The 20,761-nt window shown below is 46.8% G+C and overlaps 1 protein-coding gene and 3 pseudogenes across 1 annotated transcript; all 4 read left to right on the forward strand.

Moving 5' to 3' along the window:
- Window positions 1–447: 447 nt before the first annotated feature.
- Window positions 448–891, forward strand: LOC121567925 (annotated as a pseudogene).
- Window positions 892–11,226: 10,335 nt separating this feature from the next.
- Window positions 11,227–14,743, forward strand: LOC121568376 (annotated as a pseudogene).
- Window positions 14,744–16,509: 1,766 nt separating this feature from the next.
- Window positions 16,510–17,855, forward strand: LOC121567927 (claudin-4-like). The gene has a single exon (XM_041878315.2). It carries the CDS (start codon window positions 16,630–16,632, stop codon window positions 17,263–17,265), a length of 636 nt encoding a protein of 211 aa, XP_041734249.1. The 5' UTR covers window positions 16,510–16,629; the 3' UTR covers window positions 17,266–17,855.
- A 1,233-nt stretch (window positions 17,856–19,088) lies between these two features.
- LOC121568168 lies at window positions 19,089–19,767 on the forward strand (annotated as a pseudogene).
- The last annotated feature ends 994 nt before the right edge of the window (window positions 19,768–20,761 follow it).

The following is a 20,761-nucleotide window of genomic DNA, read 5'->3' on the forward strand; positions in this document are numbered from 1 at the left end:
TAATATCCAAGTCATTCTTTGATATCAGTCACATAGTAGTGAGTCAGAAGTAATAGCTGTTTTGTTTCTGTGTCAGGTGGCTATATGACCTTGAAGCTGCTCTTTTCTCTTAGGTCAGCACTGCTAGAGGTCACTGGGCTTCTGTCTGTTTGTGTATAAACATCTATCAGCAAATGGGAGCAGAGCAGGGACTTTTAGTATCATATGCCTGCATCATATCTCTGTTTTTAACACATTACAAACTCCACCTTCTACAACACTACAACTCTATAAATACTGGCCTCTTTTGTGTGAACCATCTTTGAACTCTTTGGGAATAGCTGGACTCCTCGGGATCTGTCCGTTAGAGTGTAATACTCAGGTAGGCGTGTGTGAGACTCAGGTTGGAGTGTGTGAGGTCAGGAACAATCAGTTGACAGTGTGTGTGTGAGGAACTATTCAGTCAAGATGGTTTCCCAGGGGATCCAGATTATGGGAATTGTCATGTCATGGATCGGGTAGTTGATGGTCATCATTGTGTGTGCCCTGCCTATGTGGAAGGTTACAGCCTTCATCGGAGCCAACACTGTCACAGCACAAACCATCTGGGAGGGAATGTGGATGAACTGTGTGGTGCAGAGCACGGGCCAGATGCAGTGTAAGGTCTACGACTCCATGCTGGCTCTACCCCAGGACCTCCAGGCTGCCAGAGCCATGATCATCATCTCCATCCTGACCGGTATGATCGGCATCTGCTAGTCGATCGCTGGAGGGAAATGCACCAACTGCATAGCAGAGGAGGGATCCAAGGCTAAAGCCTGTATCGTGGCTGGAGTCCTCTACATCATCTCAGGCATCCTCTGCCTCATCCCAGTGTCCTGGTCGGCCAACACCATCATCAGGGACTTCTAAAACCCCCTGCTGATCGAGGCCCAGAGGAGGTAGCTGGGGGCGTCTCTGTATATAGGCTGGGGTGCCGCAGCACTGCTGTTGATGGGAAGGGGGCTGCTGTGCTGTGTTTGGGTACACCTACTCATTCAAGGGTTTTTCTTTATTTTAACTTTTTTATACTTTGTAGAATAATAGTGAAGACATCAAAACTATGAAATAACACATATGGAATTATGTAGTAACCAAAAAAGTGTTAAACAAATAAAACATATTTTGTATTTGAGATTCTTCAAAGTAGCCAACCTTTGCCTTGATGACAGCTTTGCACACTCTTGGCATTCTCTCAACCAGCTTCACCTGGAATGCTTTTCCAACAGTCTTGAAGGAGTTCCCACATATGCTGAGCATCTGTTGGCATCTTTTCCTTCACTCTGCGGTCCAACTCATCCCAAACCATCTCAATTGGGTTGAGGTCGGGGGATTGTGTAGGCCAGGTCATCTGGTGTGTTGGGTTAAATGTCCTGTTGAAAAACAGATGATTGTCCCACTAAACCCAAACCAGATGGGATGGCGTATCGCTGCAGAATGCTGTGGTAGCCATGCTGGTTAAGTGTGCCTTGAATTCTAAATAAATCACAGACAGTGTCACCAGCAAAGCACCCCCACACCATCACACCTCCTCCTCCATGCTTCACGGTGGGAACTACACATGTGGAGTTCGTCCGTTCACCTACACTGCATCTCACAAAGACACAATGGTTGAGACCAAAAATCTCCAATTTGGACTCCAGACCAAAGGACAGATTTCCACTGGTCTAATGTCCATTGCTCATGTTTCTTGGCCCAAGCAAGTCTCTTCTTCTTATTCGTGTCATTTAGTAGTGGTTTCTTTGCAGCAATTCGACCATGAACGCCTGATTCACGCTATCTCCTCTGAACAGTTGATGTTGAGATGTGTCTGTTACTTGAACTCTGTGAAGCACTTATTTGGGCTGCAATTTCTGAGGCTGGTAACTCTAATGAACTTATCCTCTTCCTTTCCTGTGGCGGTCCTCATGAGAGCCAGTTTCATCATAGCGCTTGATGGTTTTTGCGACTGCACTTGAAGAAACTTTAAAAGTTCTTGAAATTTTCCGGATTGACTGACCTTCATGTCTTAAAGTAATGATGGACTGTCGTTTCTCTTTGATTATTTGGGCTGTTCTTGCCATAATATGGACTTGGTCTTTTACCAAGTCTTTTACCCCCGCCTTGTCACAACACAACAGATTGGCTCATTTAGAAGGAAATAAATTCCACAAATTAACTTTTAACAAGTCACACCTGTTAATACAAATGCATTCCAGGTGACTACCTCATGAATCTGGTTGAGAGAATTCAAAGGGTGTGCAAAGCTGTCATCAAGGCAAAGGGTGGCTACTTTGAAGAATCTCAAATATAAAATATATTCTGATTTGTTTAACACTTTTTTGGTTAATATATGATTCCATATGTGTTATTTCATAGTTTTGATGTCTTCACTATTATTCTACAATGTAAAACATTTTAAAAATAAAGGAAAACCCTTGAATTAGTAGGTGTGTCCAAACTTTTGACTGGTACTGTATATAAGATATATATATTTTTTTATATTTTCCTTCATTTTTTTCCCCTAACCCTACCAGACCTCCCCTAATCGTAGTATACAAATGGACAACAACACTTAAGCTTCTACTTCCAGCTTTTACATACTATATACAATTAACGGACACAGTATATTTTACAATAGTTATCTTTTGTTTGTTTTTAGGCCCATCCTTCAGCTCCACTCAACCCCTCCCATCTATCTCTGAACACCATCCAGTTTTGATTTGTATTTGCCATATATATTTTTCAACTGTGCTGTGATGTTTCACAAAAGTTCTGAATCTTTCTATTCTCATAGATTCTACATATTGTAAATGAATGTCACGGTTTCGGCCGAGGCTGCTCCTTCTCCTTGTTCGGGCAGGCTTCGGCGGTCGTCGTCTCCGGAGTACTAGCTGCCACCGTTCTATGTTTCTATGTTTGATTGGTTTTGTCTGTTTGTTACACCTGTTCATTGTTAAGTGTTCATTATGCGTCCTATTTAGTTCTCTTGTGTTTGGTCAGGTGTTGTGTGTAATTGTTCGATGTCACGTGTAGTAGTTGGTTCGCTGTTCTGTGCTCTCTGTATTTCGTTTGGTTTGAGAGAGTCCTGCACGTTGTGCGCATTTACTTTGGTTCTTACCAGTGTGCGTATGTTTCGCCTGTGGCCTGTTGCCGTGTTTGGCTTGTATTTTCGGACTTCACTAAAGACATCTGTTTCGAATCTCTGTGTGTCCTGCGTGTGATTCCACGTTACCTCTACACTCAACCCTGACAGAATTACACACCATCTCTATGGAATCAGCAGGAGCACCCGCACCCACAGAGATCATCGAGGAGCGCCTTCGTGGACAGGAGGACAGGATCAACCAAATCGGGCACGCCCTGGACCGAGTGATGAACACCCTCCATCGATGGGAGACCAGCGGGGTACCCACACCCCCACCTACCGCACCATCACCATCGGTCAGCCCGCCTGTCCAACTTCCGGAACCCAGTGGGATTCGGCTCGCGCTCCCGAGGGCGTACGACGGCACCGCTGCCGGGTGTCAGGGGGTTCCTGTTGCAAGTTGAACTCTACCTCGCCACCGTACACCCGGGCGCCCTCGGGACACGAGGCGTTTCCGCCCTCATCTCCTGTCTCACCGGCAAGGCGTTGGGTGGGCCAACGCCGAATGGAGGAGAATAGACGCCGCTACTATCACCTATGCGGAGTTCTCCCGCCGCTTCCGTGCAGTGTTTGACCATCCACCGGAAGGGAAGGCGGCGGGGAGCGTCTATTCTACCTCCGGCAGGGGATGAGGAGCGCTCAGGAGTTTGCACTGGAGTTCCGGACTCTAGCGGCAGATGAGGGGTGGAATGAGCGGGCACTCATAGACCACTTCCGCTGCAGCCTCCGGGAGGACGTCCCGCAGAGAGTTGGCGGCAGGGATACCACGCTTTCATTTGACCAATTGGTTGACATGGCCATTCGGCTGGACACCCTGCTCGCTACCCGCGGGCGTCCCAGGTGGGGGTCGCCCATTCCACCCTCCAGCACCTCCCGAGCCGAGCCCTATGGAGCTCGGAGGTGCTGGCGCTAGAGGAAGGAGAAGAAGGAGCCCGAGGGGGGCCGTCCCTGCACCAACTGTGGCCGTGGAGGGCACACCGCGGCTAGGTGCTGGGGAGGGTCTCCTGGTGGAGGAGAAGGCAGGCCACACATTGGGGAGTCCTCCCAGGTGAGTAGGCGCCCCACTTACCCAGAGCTTTCTGTTGTACACATAACCATACCTGTTTGTTTTCCACAGGTTGCACCTCGTTCCCAGCATAAGGCGCTAGTAGATTCAGGCGCAGCTGGGAATTTTGTAGATCGCAAATTCTGTGTAGAGTTAGGGATTCCCCTCCTTCCGGTAAATAATCCTTTCCCTGTACATGCCCTAGATAGTCGTCCGTTAGGATCCGGGTTGATTAGGGAGGTCACAGTGCCACTTAGGATGGAGACGCAGGGGGGTCATGAGGAGACAATTCAGCTCTATCTGATCGACTCTCCTGCGTATCCGGTGGTACTGGGGCTTCCCTGGTTGATGACCCATGATCCTACTATTTCGTGGCGAGAGAGGGCTCTTAAGGGGTGGTCTGCTCAGTGTGAGGGGCTATGTCTGGGTGTTTCCGTAGGGGCGACCTCGGTGGAGAGTCCGAACCAAATGCCCGCATTGCACATTCCCCCCGAGTATGAGGATTTGGCACTCGTGTTTAGCAAGACGAGAGCGGCGCGGTTGCCACCTCATAGACAGGGGGATTGTGCGATAGATCTCCAGGCAGGAGCTGCGCTCCCGCGGAGCCATGTGTATCCTTTGTCACAGGAGGAGAAGAGGGCAATGGAGACATACATTGCCGAGTCTCTGAGACAGGGATACATACGGCCCTCCACTTCACCCGCGTCCTCGAGCTTCTTTTTTGTGAAGAAAAAGGATGGAGGTTTGCGCCCGTGTATTGATTACCGCGGTCTCAATCAGATTACTGTGAAATATAGTTATCCACTCCCGCTGATTGCGACTATGACGGAGTCATTACACGGGGCACGGTTCTTCACAAAATTGGACCTCAGGAGCGCATATAACTTGGTGCGCATTAGAGAGGGTGATGAATGGAAGACAGCATTTAGTACTACCTCCGGTCATTACGAGTATCTCGTCATGCCATACGGGTTAATGAATGCTCCATCAGTCTTCCAATCCTTTGTAGATGAGATTTTCCGGGACATGCAGGGGCAGGGAGTAGTCGTGTACATAGACGATATTCTGGTGTACAGTTCTACCCGGGCCGAACATGTAGCCCTGGTGCGCCGAGTATTGAGGAGGTTGTTGGAGCATGACCTGTATGTCAAAGCCGAGAAATGTCTGTTCTTCCAGGAGTTGGTCTCCTTTTTGGGTTATCAGTTGTCTGCGTCAGGGGTGAGGATGGAGGTTGACCGTGTGTCAGCCGTGCGTAATTGGAAAACACCAACCACGGTTAAAGAGGTGCAGCAGTTCTTGGTTTTTTTTAAACCTGAGGTTTATCCGGGGTTTTGGACAGGTGGCAGCTCCCATAACGTCCCTTCTGAAGGGGGGTCCGGTGCGCTTGCGGTGGTCAGCTGAGGCGGACAGGGCTTTTGGGAGACTGAAGGACCTGTTTACCTCGGCTCCAGTGCTGGCGCACCCGGATCCCGCTTTACCATTCCAAGTGGAGGTGGACGCGTCTGAAGCCGGTATCGGGGCTGTTCTCTCACAACGGTCCGGCACACCACCTAAACTCCGCCCCTGTGCTTTTTATTCGAAAAAGCTCAGTCCGGCGGAGCGTAATTATGACGTAGGGGACAGGGAGCTGTTAGCCGTGGTACAAGCCCTAAAGGTGTGGAGGCATTGGCTTGAGGGGGCTCAACACCCTTTTCTCATTTTGACTGACCACTGTAACCTGGAATACATTCGGGCAGCTAGGAGACTGAATCCTCGCCAGGCTCGGTGGACTATGTTTCTAGCCCTGTTCGTGTTTAAGATCACTTACATCCCTGGGTCCCAGAACGGGAAGGCAGATGCCCTGTCTCGGCGGTATGACACGGAGGAGAGGTCCGTTGAGCCCACTCCCATACTACCTAAGTCTTGTCTGGTTGCACCGGTGGTATGGGAGGTCGATACGGAGATCGAGCGGGCATTACGCACCGACCCTAGCCCTCCACAGTGTCCGGTGGGTCGGACGTACGTCCCGCTCGAGGTCCGGGATCGGCTCATTTATTGGGCTCACACGTCACCCTCCTCCGGGCATCCAGGTATTGGCCGGACAGTGCACTGCCTTAGCACAAAGTACTGGTGGCCAACGTTAGCCAGGGATGTGAGGATTTATGTCTCCTCCTGCTCGGTGTGTGCCCAGTGTAAGGCGCCCAGACACTTGCCCAGGGGTAAGTTACAACCCCTGCCCGTTCCACAACGACCCTGGTCTCACCTCTCGGTGGATTTTGTTACAGACCTTCCCTCCTCACAGGGGAATACCACCATCCTGGTCGTTGTGGATCGGTTCTCGAAGGCCTGTCGTCTCCTTCCCATGCCGGGTCTTCCTACTGCCCTACAGACCGCTGAGGCTCTATTTACCCACGTCTTCCGGCATTACGGGTACCCGAGGATATAGTGTCTGATCGAGGCCCCCAGTTTACCTCCAGAGTCTGGAGAGCGTTTATGGAACGGTTGGGGGTTTCGGTGAGCCTTACCTCGGGTTACCACCCGGAGAGTAATGGGCAGGTCGAACGTGTCAACCAGGATGTGGGTAGGTTTCTGAGGTCATATTGCCAGGGCCGGCCGGAGGAGTGGGCGAGATATGTTCCCTGGGCCGAGATGGCACAGAACTCTCTCCGCCACTCCTCCACTAAACTAACCCCTTTCCAGTGTGTGTTAGGGTACCAGCCGGTTCTGGCACCTTGGCATGAGAGCCAGATCGAGGCCCCTGCGGTGGATGAGTGGGTGCGGCGCTCGGAGGAGACGTGGAACGCTGCACACATCCATCTGCAGCGAGCCATCCGTCGACAGAAGACGAGCGCCGATCTCCACCGCAGTGAGGGGCCAGTGTACGCACCTGGAGATCGAGTCTGGCTCTCAACCAGAAACCTGCCCCTCCGCCTGCCCTGCCGGAAGCTGGGTCGGCGGTTTGTGGGGCCTTTTAAAGTCCTGAGGAGATTGAACGAGATGTGTTACAGGTTACAACTGCCCATTGATTACAAGAATATTAACCCCTCGTTCCATGTGTCTCTCCTCAGGCCGGTGGTAGCTGGTCCACTCCAGGACTATGAGATAGAAGAGACTCCTCCGCCCCCGTTGGACATCGAGGGGGCTCCAGCGTACACTGTTCGGTCCATCCTAGATTCGAGACGCCGGATGGGGGGTCTCCAATATCTCGTGGAGTGGGAGGGGTACGGCCCGGAGGAGCGGTGCTGAGGAGGAACATCCTAGACCAGTCTCTTCTGACCGAGTTCCATCGTGGTCATCCTACGCGCCCTGCTCCGCGTCCTCCTGGTCGTCCCCGAGGCCGGGGTCGGCGCACGGCTGGAGCCGCGCGTCAAGGGGGGGGGTACTGTCACGGTTTCGGCCGAGGCTGCTCCTTCTCCTTGTTCGGGCAGGCTTCGGTGGTCGTCGTCTCCGGAGTACTAGCTGCCACCGTTCTATGTTTCTATGTTTGATTGGTTTTGTCTGTTTGTTACACCTGTTCATTGTTAAGTGTTCATTATGCGTCCTATTTAGTTCTCTTGTGTTTGGTCAGGTGTTGTGTGTAATTGTTCGATGTCACGTGTAGTAGTTGGTTCGCTGTTCTGTGCTCTCTGTATTTCGTTTGGTTTGAGAGAGTCCTGCACGTTGTGCGCATTTACTTTGGTTCTTACCAGTGTGCGTATGTTTCGCCTGTGGCCTGTTGCCGTGTTTGGCTTGTATTTTCGGACTTCACTAAAGACATCTGTTTCGAATCTCTGTGTGTCCTGCGTGTGATTCCACGTTACCTCTACACTCAACCCTGACAATGAAAGATAATCATTTTGCTAAGAGTATTACTATATTATTGATGAATTGACTATGACTTTTTAAATCACCCAGCAGTGCTATTTGCAGAGTTAGCTCCAGCTAAATGTTGCAATTCTTCAGCCATTCTTGAACCTGCGACCAAAAACAAGCTACATATGGACAGAACCAAAACAAATGATCTAATGATTCTGTCTCTTTGCAACAAAATCTGCAGAGCTGGGATGGTTGTACCCCCCATATACTGTATATATGGGGGGTACAGGGATGTAGCTCAGTTGGTAGATTCGATTCCCACGGGAGGCCAGTATGAAAAATAAAAAAATAATGTATGCACTCACTAACTGTAAGTCGCTCTGGATAAGAGCGTCTGCTAAATGACTAAAATGTAAAATGTAAATGTGTATAACATTCTATTGGTTGCAAGAATTTTGTATAATATTTAAATTGGAAAACTCTAAGTTGTCACGCTCTGGCTCCGGGACTTTGTATGTTGAGCCAGGGTGTGTTCGTTTCGTTGTGTTCTGTTTGGTTGGGTTGTCTATTTGGTTGTGTTTCCTTGTTTGGTCAAATGACTCCCAATCGGAGGTAACGAGTGTCAGCTGTCGGCTCGTTATCTCTGATTGGGAGCCATATTTAAACTGTGTGTTTTCACCTTGTGGTTGTGGGTTTTTGTTCCTGTACAGTCGTTGTCACTGTGGACTTCTCGTATCGTCATTTGTTTTGTGGTTTTCGTGTTGCACTTTAATTAAATAAAGTCATGTTCGCTCAACGCGCTGCGCTTTGGTCCACTCCCTCATTAGACGATCGTGACAGAAAAACCCACCGTAAAAGGACCAAGCAGCGTGTCCAGGAGCAAGGAGGCTGGACATGGGAGGAAGCGCCGGGTAAGGAGATCGAGAGGCTGGCGATGGCCCAGGTGGGCAAATCGTGGTCCTGGGAGGACATGCTCGGGGGCAAGGGACCTTGGGGTAGGATCAAGGCCCTGGCGAGAGAGGAGCAACGGCGTCAGCAGGGCCATCGTCGGACGGACGAGAGGCAACCCCAAAAAAAAATTGGGGGGGGGCACAGGGCTTGGGCGGCTGGGCAGCAGGAGGCTGCCACAGGGCAATTCGGAGGGGAGGCCACCGGGTTTTGGGGGCCAGAAGGCAGGTTGGCTCGGCCGGGATGGAGAGCGGAACCAACTTCCCGTACTCAGGCATGGCAGCATGGGACGGGGCAGGTTCTGCGGTATGCGGAGCAGCGTACGGTGCCACGAGTGGTCCTGCTCTACGCACAAAGCCTACGGGGTGCGTCGCCAGCCCAGCCCGGCCTGTTCCTGCTCCACGCACAGAACCTACGGTGTGCGTCGTCAGCCCAGCCCGGCCTGTTCCTGCTCCACGCACAGAGCCTACGGTGTGCGTCGTCAGCCGGATCCAGCCTGTTCCTGCTACTCGCACCAAGCCAAGGGTGCGAGTCGTCAGCCTGGTTCAGCCCGTTCCTGCTACTCGCACCAAGCCAGGGGTACGAGTCGTCGGCCTGGTCCAGCCCGTTCCTGCTACTCGCACCAAGCCAAGGGTGCGAGTCGTCAGCCTGGTTCAGCCCGTTCCTGCTACTCGCACCAAGCCAAGGGTGCGAGTCGTCAGCCTGGTGAGGCCCGTTCCGAATCCACGCATCAAGCCTAGGGTGCGTATCGTCGGCCAGGTCCGGTCCGTTCCTGCCTCACGCGCCAAGCCAGGGGTGCGCGTCGTCAGTCCAGATCCTACCAGCTGGGTCAGATCGGACCGGGGGCGCTACGGGGGATTGAAGAAGGGTGGTGGTCAAGCCCGAGCCGGAGCCGCCTCCGAGGAGTAATGCCCACCCAGCCCTCCCCTGTTTGGGGTTTTTGAGGCGCGGTCGCAGTCCGCGCCTTTAGGGGGGGGTAGTGTCACGCTCTGGCTCCGGGACTTTGTATGTTGAGCCAGGGTGTGTTCGTTTCGTTGTGTTCTGTTTGGTTGGGTTGTCTATTTGGTTGTGTTTCCTTGTTTGGTCAAATGACTCCCAATCGGAGGTAACGAGTGTCAGCTGTCGGCTCGTTATCTCTGATTGGGAGCCATATTTAAACTGTGTGTTTTCACCTTGTGGTTGTGGGTTTTTGTTCCTGTACAGTCGTTGTCACTGTGGACTTCTCGTATCGTCATTTGTTTTGTGGTTTTCGTGTTGCACTTTAATTAAATAAAGTCATGTTCGCTCAACGCGCTGCGCTTTGGTCCACTCCCTCATTAGACGATCGTGACATAAGTTTTGAATCCAGCGTCATTTTGTGTATCAGTTCATAAACCATGTGCCATGGAATCGGTACAACGAAAATCTTTTCCCAACTATTTTGCAATCTATATGGCATAACTGTTCTTTTTTTTTTCTTTAAATGAAACTGGTATACCTTTTTATTTATCACAATTTTCTTTAACCAATTTCGGTCTTTAACGTAGGGCCGACAGACAAGTTCCTTACTTTCTCTCCCTTCCACTTGCCTCTTCCATTTTTGTGGTAATGCTGCAATTAGTTGGTTGTAATGTTGAGTAGATGTTGTTCATGTCAGTGAATGTTAAATATCTACTTAATTAAATTGAATTTAAATTAGGACACTGTGCTCGAAGGACTTGTCTGACAGTTATTTTATAAGTGTAATATAATGTTGTTGTTTTTTAAACACCTATTTTCTCTACCACTGAAGTACCCTGTTGATATCCATTAATGTAAAATGAAATCCATTAAGTTAGGAATATATCAAGTTATGTCTCCATTTTGGCACTGTCTTAACATTGTTCCTGTAATTAAAACAATTGTATCATCATTGTAAATAAACTGTACAATATAATCAGTCTGTATTATCCATTTATTTGTGAAAGTGCAACAATTAATCCCTCAAATGTGTACTTTGACTGGAGTATTAGTGAGGTGAATGATCTATCTGTTGAGGTAAATCATTTGAGCCAGTATCAGTACATACACCCCTATGCTCTGCTCTGCTTGGTGTGTAAACCTTGACCTATTTAGAATGACTTGTGAGATGCTTGATAACAATCAGAGATGCATGTTGACTTGATCATAAATCTGAAAAACAATAAGATGGGGAAAATAAGAATTTGGCTGTGTTTACACAGGTGCATATAAGCGTGCTTTGCCATGGCATGGTCGACTGGAACAATCATAGGCTACACGCTTTTATAAAGTGAACCACTGTTGGCATTTTAGCACCATCTAGAAGTAGGCTACTATGCCTTCAGCTTGTTTGCAAATCCTGGGCATTAGCCTCGGCGTGATCAGATGGTTTGGATACATTATCATCTGTGCGCTTCCCATGTGGAAAGTGATCGCATTTCTTGGCAACAACATTGTCACAGCACAGATAATGTGATTGGCCTTTGGATTAACTGCGTGGTAGAGAGTACGGGGCAAATGCAGTGTAAAGTCTACGACTCCATGCTGGCACTACCTCAGGACCTACAGGCGCCCCGCGCCCCCTGATGGTCATCTCCATCATGGTCGCACTCATTGCCATCCTGCTGTCTATGGCTGGGGGCAAATGCACCAATTGCATCGAGGACGAACAGTCAAAGTCCACAGTCGCCACAGCATCTGGGGTATTTTTCATTGTCGCTGGCATCCTGGTCTGCTTGCAGAAGCGGTGCATGGGTAAAATCACTGGGGAAGCCAAAACAATTTAGTCCAATCAATGTAAGCTAAATATGATGTGGCTGTCCATGGTTCTGATTTCTGTGTGCATGCGTGGGTAGAAAGTAGAAAAACATGACTCACCCTACTTGTAGAGAAATGGCAATGCCATCCTCCTCTCTTTTATGTTGACGAAACAGTCTATCACTGTCATACAGTACACCCTTTAAGTTTTTGTTGTCCTAGGCTACCAGGCTAAAATGCTTGCTCGCTAGGCTAACTTCCGTTCATGGGCAATGTTAGCTAGTTAACATTAATTAGCCTTCTACATCTAGCTACATATTGCTTACTCCTGTGAGAAACATTCAGCCTCTTGCGAATTGAAGGAAAATTATGAAACAAAGAGACGAAATATACATTTTTGTTGGGCTTCCCTTGGCATCCATGAATACACGCCACTGTCTGCTTGTCAGCTCACGTGATCATCCGAGACTTCTACAAGCCTATACTGATTGACACACAGCAGCAGGAGCTCAGCTCATCACTGTTCATAGGCTTGGGGTCCGCGGGACTAATGATTCTGGGTGGAGGATCTCTAGCCAGTGTCCACCAGGCCAGGATCGGGGACACTCCTCCAAATAAAACGTGGCGAGATCTGTAAAATCCTACTCGGCAAGAGCAGATGGAAATGTTTGCTTTGAACATTGAATAGCCTAACAATGTTGCTTTGGGCCTTTGTGAACAGACTTTTTTGTTTTTACTCCAATCATTTTAATTTCAAAGTTTTTAAATTGACAAGAGATGTCTGTTTTTATTCCATATTTGAATGAGTGATATCAAACTGTTGATTCCTTTCATTGCTGGAATTGTGATTGATGGGTGTGGAGTAGTTGGACAGCTGCCTGTTTAGGATGGGCTACATAGTCTGGCCATTTACCTTGAGGCAGTGTGGTAAGATTGTCCACAAAGTAAATTAAACCAAATGCCAATAAAACTATTTAAATCTCCTCAAGGGCCCACTTGCTGACTGCAAACTGGTCTCAGAGCATTTCATATTCCGTGAACTTCCATTTAGTATGGTATGTTACATTTCCTATGGTATGTATTAATTTGTGGATGTCCATCACCCATTTCGTATGATATGTTACGAATTACATTTAGTACTATATGTTAAGAATTTGCAAAACGTAGTGTATATGTTATGAATTTTCAAAACATATGATATGTTTCGAATTCTAGCTAGGTAGCTAACGTTAGCTAACTGGCTAACATTAGCTAGGCTAGGGTTTAGGGTTAAGTTTAGGAGTTAGGTTAAAGGGTTAAGGTTAGGGGAAGGGTTAGCTAAAAGGGTTAAGGGAAGGGTAGCTAATATGCTAAGTAGTTGCAAAGTACTAAGTAGTTGAAGTTGCTAAAATGCTAAAGTTGTCCGTGATGTGATTCAAACTCACAACCTTAGGGTTGCTAGACGTTCGGGTTATAACCTACCCTGACCAACCTCCCAACCTACTTTTCGGTGGGAGGAAGTGTAACCATCTAAACTCCAGGTTGTTTTGAACCTGTCGCATATGAAAGAGAGCTTTCTGAAGATGACAGTATTGAGTTAAAGATTGTCACCACTCCGTCAGCTCTGTCTGAGTGTCACACAGTATCTACAGTGTGACAGGCTGAGGAATCTGGTCTGTCCGGAACAACTCACCTGGTGGCAGGAAACCACTCCTCCTGCACATTCTTCCTGATCATCAATTAGACATGCCACATAGCTCCAGACCTAGGCAGCCAGACTTCTCTTTCTCCCACTCCAGACACAGCCTCTCGCCATGGGGAGGATTGGCAAGGAGGTGTCGGGCCAGCTGCACAGCTTAATCAGCTTCGTGGGGGTGGCAGTGACCACGGGTATCCCCATGTGGAGGGTGACCAAGTGCATCGGTGGCAACATCGTGACAGGCCAGATCGTGTGGGATGGCCTGTGGATGAACTGTGTGATGCAGAGCACGGGACAGATGCAGTGTAAGATAAACGACTCTGTGATGAGGCTAACCATTGGTGCTCTTCTGGTCCTCATCCCAGTCTGCTGGACAGCGGCGTTCACTATCTCAGACTTTAATAACCCTCTGACCATCGAGACCGAGAGGAGGGAGATAGGAGCCTCCATCTACATCGGCTGGGGCTCCACAGCGCTGCTCCTCATCGGGTGGATCATCCTCTGCACCTCCTGCCCACCCCAGAAGATGTATGGGTACCCAGGCTATCCTCAAGGAACGCCCATGTATCCTATCCAGACCAACCAATGGTCCAGGCAGGGCCCTATGTGAGAGTTTACACCCCAACCAGCAGACCCTACTCAGGGACATGGTCGTATGTACCAAACAAGCCGTATGCAGCACCAATAGCATACACTGCACCTGGACGGCCTGGACAGTATCTGTAACAAAGTGAAATGGAAAGAGGGAAGGTCTCCCTGAATATTGACTGGTATTCTCAAACTTGATGTTTTCAAGCTATTGTTTTTTGCTTAGCTTTGCCTCTGCAGAGTGTAATTGCACCACCAAAATGTATTTATATCATGTACTTTTGTCCACATTGATATGTAGATATTATTATTGATGAGAATAACATGCAATTTATAGACAAAGTGTTTTGGCGTGAATACAATTAATTTTGTTTACGAGTGTTTGCACCTGCACACGAGGAAGAATCTGTTCTTTCAAATGTTGACAATGTAAATCCTTATGTCTTGACTACTAGTATGCAAACATTATGAGACATTTTAGCAGCAACCTGTGTTCTTCTCCCATTGTGCAACCGATACTGTTGTTTTGTAAATAGCTGGTTGGTCTATGACTTGTGATGTATCTGTACACGAAAAACAACAAATTTTTCTGTAAATATTATATAAAATAATGTGAAGTCTTAATGTGTCTTTGTGGAAAAGTTTGGAAACAACAACTGCAATTTCAAATGTACATGAACTATGAGCAATAATCATACCAATAATCAAAGCCTATGCATTTTCTAACTTACTATTCATGTTTTAAAAGTTGCATTTTGAATTAAACTCTCCCTTAAATCATTAATCTAAAAGTCTAAGCCTTTGGGGGGAGGGGGGTACTAAGCTAACACATGGAATTGTTTTAGGATGTTCATACCATGGATCATTTAGCTATTTGTTTTGGAATTTTAGGACCCCTTTAGGTATCAAAGAAAGATATTAATAAATTATTTAAAAAAATATTGAATTTGGCCTTTACTACTATAGCCCATAGAAGCGCATTGAATAAGACATTCATATAAATGTAAAAAAAGACAGTAAAAAATAAATATTGAGGAATAAGGTTTTCAAGTGTCTGTCCTAAATCTAGGAGATATAAGAAAGCTCAGGAAATATATTTTTACACATATTTAACCCCTTTATTTTTGTTGCCACAAAACTACCTCCATACTTCTTATATTCATTTGTATGGGTTACTTTAAGATGAGTCCTGTGACACTTAGTTTGTAGCCCAAACGGTTAGGATGCTACAGACAGAAGTTGGCACATCAGCGTTACTGACATCAGACGAGTCCCGTGGGGTTTGTAGGGGTTGTAGAGCAAAACGGAGAACACCATCGTGTTAGTGAAAGTCTCATCTTTCCATATTAGATTCTAGGCCAAACTGTTTGGATGCTACTGACATTTTCGCGAGAAGACCAATTTTCGGGATGTCTCATGGGCTGACAAACACTGCTGTAGCTCGGCCACCTTCCACCGCTGATGCGGAAGGCCGACATAGGCGGATGTGGCGGATTGAGACACAGCCCATGCAAAAAAAGATATCTTTAGCTTAAACTGATGGATTTTGATGGGGTGCGTCAATAGACTCTTAAGGATTTTAAGAGATCAATATCTTTCAGTTACATGACGACATATCTGTGAATCTCCTTTTATTTTGGCGATATCATGGTTACTCAAAAGCTACCTCATATCTCCTCTTTCCAAATATACAAACATCCCACTGGGAACACACTGGTTGAAACAACATTGTTTCCACGTCATTTCAATAAAATTAGGTCAGTTGAACCAACGTGGAATAGACGTTGAATTGACGTCCATGCTCAGTGGGATGGTTTTGAGAGTCTAAAATGTAACTCAAATAGGTTATTAAATTAGATTACCAACAGCTTTCTTTAAAATCAAGGTATCTTTGATCTGTACCGGACTTAAAGGCAATGTTCTGTAATGTGTTTATTTAATGTATTGGTTTATTACATAAAAGAAATGCCCTGTGTAGCTCAGTTGGTAGAGCATGGCGCTTGCAATGCCAGGGTTGTGGGTTCGTTTCTGACGGGGGGCCAGTATGAAAAAATTTATGCACTCACAAACTGTAAGTCGCTCTGGATAAGAGCGTCTGCTTAATGACTAAAATGTAAATGGTTTCAGGATCAAAACCAAGAAAACAGAAACTGAATATAGGCCTAAACTTACTTCTGGCTATCACAATTCTGGTGGTATTAGCAACTTGATTACAGGAAACAATAGCTGCAATAAACAATGTCATCATGACAACGAGGAACAAAAGGAGTAGCTTCGAACTTCCGGCCATGACTAATGAGAATTCAGGTGGCAATGTTGACTGCTTATCTTTCTACCCTGAAACCAGTGGGCAGACAGGCCTAACCACCTAGCCAACCGGTGTTCACTACATAGGCAGGTCTCGTTTTCGTTAGCATGTCCAAAGAGATTGATGCGCATCTCATCGAAACCGGTCGTCAACCACACCTACCGATTGGGGAAGTGAAAGAATCTGGTCCGGCTTGAAAATTACCATTTCATCTGGTTTCAGGTCAGGGGTAAGGAGCTTGACTCCTCCCTTTCAGGAGCAGAGAGATCCATATAACTTCAGGGGACATGACTGAGCCATTAGTTAACAACGACTACAACCAAGCTGAGCTGACCTGCGTTGACTGTCCTCTACAACCTCTTCCTGAGCTTCATTGATTTTACAACAAAAAACAAGAAGTCTTCAAAATGGTGTCGATGGGAAGACAGATGCTGGGCTTAGTCCTGGCTATCATCGGGTTCCTGGGGACCATCATTGTATGTGCCCTGCCTATGTGGAAAGTCACAGCCTTCATCGGAGCCAACATCGTGACTGCTCAGGTCATCTGGGAGGGCCTGTGGATGAACTGTGTGACCCAGAGCACGGGACAGATGCAGTGCAAGATCTATGACTCCCTTCTGGCCTTACCCCAGGACCTGCAGGCCGCCAGAGCTCTGAGCGTCATCGCCATCATCGCGTCATGCTTTGGTATCCTCCTGGGAATTGCTGGAGGAAAGTGCACCAACTTCGTGGAGGATGAGGCTTCCAAAGCTAAAGTAGCCATTGCCAGCGGGATTATCTTCATCGTGGCTGGCGTCCTCATCCTCGTCCCTGTCTGCTGGTCCGCCAACACCATCATCAGGGATTTCTACAACCCCCTGCTGGTCGAGGCCCAGAGGAGGGAGTTGGGGGCCTCGCTATACATCGGCTGGGGCACCGCAGGGCTCCTGATCCTGGGAGGGGGGCTCCTCTGCAGCTCCTGCCCACCCAAGGAGGAGCGTGACAACTACCCAGTGAAGTACTCACAGGCAAGGTCCACAGCTACCAGCAGAGCTTACGTTTGAGCTGGAAACTGTTGAAAAATAGACTATAAATTATTTGATTATCTTTGGTAATCCTCTGTGAATTGAAAATACCATGCAAGTTACTGGTATTATCAAGTCTTGTTCTTCTGCATTTTACGTTTTGAAAGTGATGTGAAATCAGAACAGAGTGAATCTATGAAAAATAAATTGTGCTTCAGAACTTTGCAAGAAAAAGACAAGACAGAACTGATGCCTATAAGAAATGACAATACAGAGAAGTAGTGCTACTGTATATGCTGTCTGGAGGGATCATCTCATGAGTCATGGGTTGATGACTGAAGTGAATTGAAGCCATTCCCATAACCCTAACTTCTCTTTTACTGTATAAGGACACCGTGCCAGAATGATAATATTGATATTCATGTAAGAACATGGACAATATGATTTGAGAGTTAAACCATAGGTACAATATATTTGTATGATTGACTTGTCATAACTTTGTACAGTAGATCACAGTATGTTTTGCAAATAGCCAAGTTTGTCTGTTCAATATATGTTCCTTGATTATGTCTAAAGAACTTATTCAATTGCAAACCTTATTTTTTTTATAAAAAGTTTCCAACAAAGTTTATACATTGGTGTTAACTGTCTTTTTTAAGAAATAGACTCCCAGTTACTGTGATTTCCTTTATCAGCTGAAATCTTAGCTGAAAATATCTGATAGCATAGTATTTAGGTGAATTGAACTACTGATGATCCTCCCTCGCTGTCTTCTGTTTGAATGACACCAAAAGTGGTTTTGGAAAGTGGGACTTAACATCCCATTGATTCGAGTAAGAAATTAAGGAAAATATTTTGCCCTGTCACACAATCCTGAGAACACCGATTTCTTCTAAGGATTTGAAATAGATTTACCCTATTATCCCCACTGAGACATTTACTGTAAAGACTGGCAGTGACAGATTGACACCAATTCGTTTTCAAAATCTTTGAGGGGCAAGAATGCCCAACTTAAGTCAGGTGAGATAAGAAAAAAATAACAATTGTCTGTGAAACAGTTCTGCTATTTAAACTGTCTTCCTCTCAGAACCAGCTATGTAGAGATGGTGTGCACAGATGGGCCAACATGTATAGGCCTACTGGATATTTTGATAATTTATTGTTGTTTAGATTAAAAAATACTAGAATTTAGGTCTGTCAGACAGACATTAGAAAAACTGGAAGAACCTGGTTTGTTTTCATTGTTGAAGAGACAATAGTCCCTACTTTCTTTAACTAAGAAGCATTAAGAACAGTATCACCTTATCACCCACGAAACTACATCGTAATTCCTTGTGCCAAGTATACCAAAACATGTCACATCTTCTTCTTGTGACAGTGACACACTTTTTACATACTGTACATTACATTATGCTTAAGTTAACAGTGCATATTCTAAAAATATGTTGTATGACTTTAAACAGATCAGATTATCTCTCGCACTCTTCTCCTGATAATGTCAAATCCCATTGAAATTTCATTTTGCTGTTTGAGCTTTCAAGCTGGTGATTTTTCCGGCACATACCAACATCCTCGTTCCTCATAGGGTGTTTGAACAATAACAGCTTTTGTAAACCGATCTACCATCTCCAAAAAGGAGAATTAAATGAAATTCCAACCTTTATTGTCCACAGACAACAAAGAATCATGTAAGACTGGTATTCTTTGGCTGGCTCTCAGTTTATTATAACTGGAACAGCCAGTAACACTCTTCTTTCTCCTTTTGAAATGCACATAACCACCTGATCACCTTCCAATATTAACTCGGAGACACAAAGAGTCAGTCAACGAGTAGAGAGAGACAGAGAGACATTGCATTCAGAATGGGTTCCATGGGCATGCAGATGCTGGGCAGTGCCCTGGCCTTGCTCGGCTGGGTGGGGACAATTATCGTCTACGGCGTGCCCATGTGGAGGGTCACAGCCTTCATCGGAAACAACATTGTCACCTCACAAACCATCTGGGAGGGCATCTGGATGAGCTGTGTGGTCCAGAGCACAGGCCAGATGCAGTGTAAGGTATATGACTCCATGCTGGCCCTCAGCTCTGACCTGCAGGCTGCCAGAGCGCTGGTCGTGGTGGACATCGTGGTGGGAATCGCCGGCCTCCTCATGGCGTTCCCCCGGGGGGAATTGCACCAACTTTGTGGTGGAGGAGGTGGCCAAGGCACGGGTGATGATGGCGGCAGAGGTGGTGCTCATCATCAGTGGTATCCTGTGTCTCATCCCTGTATCCTGGACGGCCAGTATCATCATCCAGTACTTCTACAACCCGCTTGTGGTGGATGCCCAGCGGAGGGAGCTGGGGGCTGCGCTCTACATCAGCTGGGGGGCTGGGATCCTGCTACTCCTGGAAGGGGGGCTCCTCTGTGGTAACTGCTCCCCCAAGGAGGATGACAAATCCCCCTCTGTGAAATATCTACTGGCCAAGTCATCAGGAGGTCACAACAAAGCAGCAGGTTTTGTGGCAAGCCCCTCCACACCAACAAAGACCTACATTTAACATGACAGTTCATGGGACAAACTGGTCGGCATGAACATTTCAAAAGGTATTGGTGGTATAAGGTACAGTTGAAGTCGGAAGTTTACATACACTTAGGTTGGAGTCATTAAAACTCGTTTTTCAACCACTCCACAAATTTCTTGTTTACAAACTATAGTTTTGGCATGTCGGTTAGGACATCTACTTTGTGCATGACACAAGTAATTTTTCCAACAATTGTTTACAGACAGATTATTTAACTTATAATTCACTGTATCACAATTCCAGAAAATGATGTCATGGCTTTAGAAGCTTCTGATAGGCTAATTGACATAATTTGAGTCAATTGGAAGTGTACCTGTGGATGTATCTCAAGGCCTACCTTCAAACTCAGTGCCTCTTTGCTTGACATCATGGGAAAATCAAAAGAAATCAGCCAAGACCTCAGGAAAGAAATTGTAGACCTCCACAAGTCTGGTTCATCCTTGGGAGCAATTTCCAAACTCCTGAAGGTACCACGTTTATCTGTACAAACAATAGTACGCAAGTATAAACACCATGGGACCACGCAGCTGTAATACCGCTCAGGAAGGAGACGCGTTCTGTCTCCTAGAGATGAACGTACTTTGGTGCGAAAAGTGCAAATCAATCCCAGAACAACAGCAAAGGACCTTGTGAAGATGCTGGAGGAAACAGGTACAAAAGTATCTATATCCACAGTAAAACAAGTCCTATATCGACATAACCTGAAAGGCCGCTCAGCAAGGAAGAAGCCACTGCTCCAAAACCGCCAAAAAAAGCCAGACTACGGTTTGCAACTGCACATGGGGACAAAGATCGTACTTTTTGGAGAAATGTCCTCTGGTCTGATGAAACAAAAATAGAACTGTTTGGCCATAATGACCATCCTTATGTTGGAGGAAAAAGGGGGTTGCTTGCAAGCCGAAGAACACCATTCCAAATGTGAAGCACAGGGGTGGCAGCATCATGCTGTGGGGGTGCTTTGCTGCAGGAG

This window comes from Coregonus clupeaformis, chromosome 6 (genome assembly GCF_020615455.1).
Source record: "Coregonus clupeaformis isolate EN_2021a chromosome 6, ASM2061545v1, whole genome shotgun sequence".
Lineage (NCBI taxonomy): Eukaryota > Metazoa > Chordata > Actinopteri > Salmoniformes > Salmonidae > Coregonus > Coregonus clupeaformis.

Excerpts from the sequence above, each read along its gene's own strand:
- LOC121567927 (XM_041878315.2), top strand. The coding sequence starts at position 16,630 with ATGGTGTCGATGGGAAGACAGATGCTGGGCTTAGTCCTGGCTATCATC.